This window comes from Prunus persica, chromosome G1 (assembly GCF_000346465.2).
Source record: "Prunus persica cultivar Lovell chromosome G1, Prunus_persica_NCBIv2, whole genome shotgun sequence".
Taxonomy (NCBI): Eukaryota; Viridiplantae; Streptophyta; class Magnoliopsida; order Rosales; family Rosaceae; genus Prunus; species Prunus persica.
The window spans coordinates 14,025,711-14,029,494 of NC_034009.1; the positions used below are offsets into that span (position 1 = coordinate 14,025,711).

General features: G+C 39.6%; 1 protein-coding gene across 1 annotated transcript; it reads left to right on the forward strand.

Annotated features, from left to right (window-relative positions):
• LOC18787835 lies at positions 471 to 1,349 on the forward strand. The gene has a single exon (XM_020554279.1). It carries the CDS (start codon positions 471 to 473, stop codon positions 1,347 to 1,349), a length of 879 nt encoding a protein of 292 aa, XP_020409868.1.

A 3,784-nucleotide genomic window follows, 5' to 3' on the forward strand; every position in this document is an offset into this window, starting at 1 on the left:
ACAGCACAACAATATCAAACTGGCCCTTAAGTGAGGGACTATGGCGATGGGTTGCTGTATTAGTCTTCCTGGAGTTTAGACCACACGGGTGAGTCCAATGGGCCCTATTGTGGGGTGGTTCTGTTAGACAAACATTCTATGCAAGTTTGAATTCAAAGTCTTTATCTGTTTTGGATGAGAAGTCCTAGCTTGCCTAGACTTAATTTAATTGTTTTGTGATATGATTATCTTTTTTATTTTCAAATGTATAGATTGATTCCCATGTAAATGGATTTTCATGTAATCGTTTGTAACTATTAACCTTGAAATATCAATATAATTACAGCTGCACCATTATGTTGATGGTATGCAAAGCTCACCACTCTTCTCTTGAGCATACTATTGTTTTACATGGTATCAGGCCTTTAGTCTCATGACTTGATCCATAATTTCAATTTTTTTGTTTCTTTCTAAACTCTCAATTGTCTTCCATGACTAATCCCACTTCCAACACTGATGGAGATAACCCCTCTCCTGCTCCCACCGTACTTCCATCTCCTATTGTGACCTCCATGCCCGTTGTCATCAACATCAAATTAGATCGATCTAACTATCCACTCTGGCTACCACAGATCGTTCCCATCCTGAGAAGTCAAAACCTCATGGAGTTTGACGACGGTACCTGTGTCTGTCCATCACCCACTCTTACTGGAGGCACTGCGGCCAAAACTGCATACTCTACCTGGATTCAACAGGATCAACTGATCCTTAGTTGGATCAATAGTTCCCTTACACCATCCGTGTTGTCTACTCTATCTAGAAATCAGAATGCTCACACATCCTGGCAAGCCTTAGAGAGTAGATATGCCTCCACGTCCCAGAACAGGATTTTGCATTTGCGAAATGAAATATTCAGAACCATGAAGGGTGATTTGTCTATCAATGACTACCTCGATCAAATGAATGCCAGTGCCGACAACCTGGCTCTTGCTGGAAAGCCAGTCAATGATGATGAACTTGTTCAGATTATTATGAACAGCCTTGGTCCAACTTATGATATGATTGTCAGTGCAGTTCAAACTCATGATACACCTATCACTTATGATACTCTTGAAGCTCTTCTCTTGACGGCTAAACGTCAGATGGTGGAGCAAGTTGTTCCGATGCCGAAGAATGGACCATCGGCTTTTGTTGCTACTTGTGGACACGGTGGTTTCCATCCTCGAAACTTTGGACGTGGTGCTGTTTTGCCCACTCGTGAAGGCTTTCCAAACCAGCGAGGAGGTTCTTCTCGTGGTACTTTGTCAACTCAGCATACTACCAATTTTGGGGAGTCTTCAGCATCGGCTACTCCAAGAATTGTTTGCTAGATATGTGGCAAGTCTGGCCATCCAACTGTCGATTGTTTCAAGCGTATGAATTTGGCTTACGAAGGAAGAATTCCAGCCAAACGTCTCATTGCCATGGCCTCATCTCCCACCACCATCTCTGGCCAATCCAATGGAACTTGGCTTCTAGACACTGGTGCAAATGCACATATTACTTCGAAATTGCAAAACATTATCAATCCCAAGGAGTATACTGGTAATGAACAGGTTGGCGGTGTAGGTAATACTGGTTTGCATATTTCTCATTTTGGTTTTTCCACTATTAACACTGATTCTTGCAAGTCTTCTGTTAATGACATCCTACATTGTCCATCAGCTTCTACCAATTTAATCTCTGTCCATAGATTTACCTCAGACAACCATTGTTATATTCTAATTTTTCCTAATTGCTTTGTTGTAAAGGACCTCAAGACTCGGAAGATGCTTTTTCAAGGGAGATGTGAGAATGGATTATATCCATTTAATCTTGTAGTGGACTCTCCAATAAATCCTTTTCAGCTTTCATAGGCACTCGAGTTTCTACAAAGAAGTGACACTATCATCTTGGCCATCCAGCTAGCCGTTGTTAGGTATTTAATTTCCAATAAACAAGTACCACTTAGTGGTACCTTTGATGTAAGCTTTTGTCAGTCCTATCCATTAAGCAAAAGTACAAAATTGTCATTTAGTTTGTCTAGATCCATTTCAAATTCTCCACTAGAACTTGTCCACTCTGATGTTTGGAGCTTTCCAATAAATTCAGTCTAAGGTTACTGCTACTATCTCTTGTTTGTTGATGACTTTTCAAGATACTCTTGGATCTTTCCCATGAAACACAAACATGAAGTTTTTGATCTTTTTATCCGTTTTAAGAAATATGTTGACAAAATGTTAATGTTCATCCGTTTCGATTTTAATCATACGATGGTAGGGTAAAGTTCCTAATTAGCTTGACAACCATTGATGGTCAACAAGTCAACTTTCTTTTGTGCGTGAGCGTGCTACTGCTAGCAGTTGAAAACCCTAGCAGACTTATAAAAAATAGATAACTTACGCCCCAAGTTACTAATTCTTAAACAAGCAATTGTGAATTTGGGTGAGGAATATCTCCCAAGTAAGTTCTTTTCTTGCCTCAGACTGATGAGGACTTTCACAATTTTTCACAGTGCAAACCTTGTAGCTCTGGCCAAAATAAATGAAAAGAAAACATACTGTTTTTAAGCAGAATTGCCTATTACAGGACTCAAAAGAGAAATGCCAACTCCAAAAAGGACAACAGGACGTTGGACTTCGATTTCTGTCTGGATATCTGCCTCTGAACTGGGCTGGATTGGATGTGTCTATGCTGGATTGGATCGTCAACACCTTCAACTGATGAGTTTCAGCTGGAAATCAATACCAACGTTTGAGTTTGGCAGAGCTCAATCTATTTCGAGCCATGGAAGGCTTGTTGAATGGGCAGAATTGAGGCCTCTTTAGTCTGAAGAGGACAAAAGTGGCTGGATTGATGGTCACTGAGCTAAAGCTGCGCTATGGTATGTTCTGCTTGACCAAGGCTTTCTATAAATTTGTTGAAGTTTTCATACTTGTATAAACCCGGACTCTACTTGACTTAGCTTTGTGTTGAACCAAATTTGTAACCAGAGAAATCTCGCTTTGTAAAACTATTTCTCTGAACTGAACTGAAATAAGAGTTTTGAATTCTAGCTGATTTGTTTCTTGTGGATCAAAGAGCTTTTGGTTGCTTCAGTGTCTGAAGGTTTCTTGAAATCAATTGATCCTTTTGATTTTGTTAGTATGACTTTGAGAGTTTTTGTCTTGATTGATTTTTTGGCTGTCTTTCGATCTGTTTCACCTCCTCTCATATTTATAGGAAATGCTGGAGTGGGATTTAATAATCTTTAATAATGGGCGGCAGTTCTTTCAAAAGATCTTTCTTTTTAAATGCCACAAAAAGGGAAGTTTATTATTTTGGCAAAAAAGAACCATCAACAATTAGTCTTTGTGGTGGTATTTTCCTTGCTTTTTCCTGAAAGAAAACCAACTCCTTTTGTTCTCTGTTTGTTCCTTGTAAAGAGAAAAAAACACAATCTGTCATGATGATTGTTTGGGCCTAAAGTCAGCACGCCAAGTTCAAAAGACAAAAGCCCATTACCTGCCCAGCCCAAAAAGCTTGAGGATAACAAAATTAAAATCAAAACAGATTGGCCTTCACCCCAGGACGTCAAAAACGAAGCCCACAGCCCAAGAAAGACCAAACTCTCATTTGGGCTTCAAAGATCAGCCCGTAATTTTTGTTGGGTTCAAACCCAAGGGATCAAAAACACACCCACGTGATTGCCTCAACTTTGAATAGTCAGCAATTCCAACTAAGTTTAAAATATGAGAGGGACATCTCTGAAACACTGCCAACAGAAGATCAAAAACCCATCTATGTT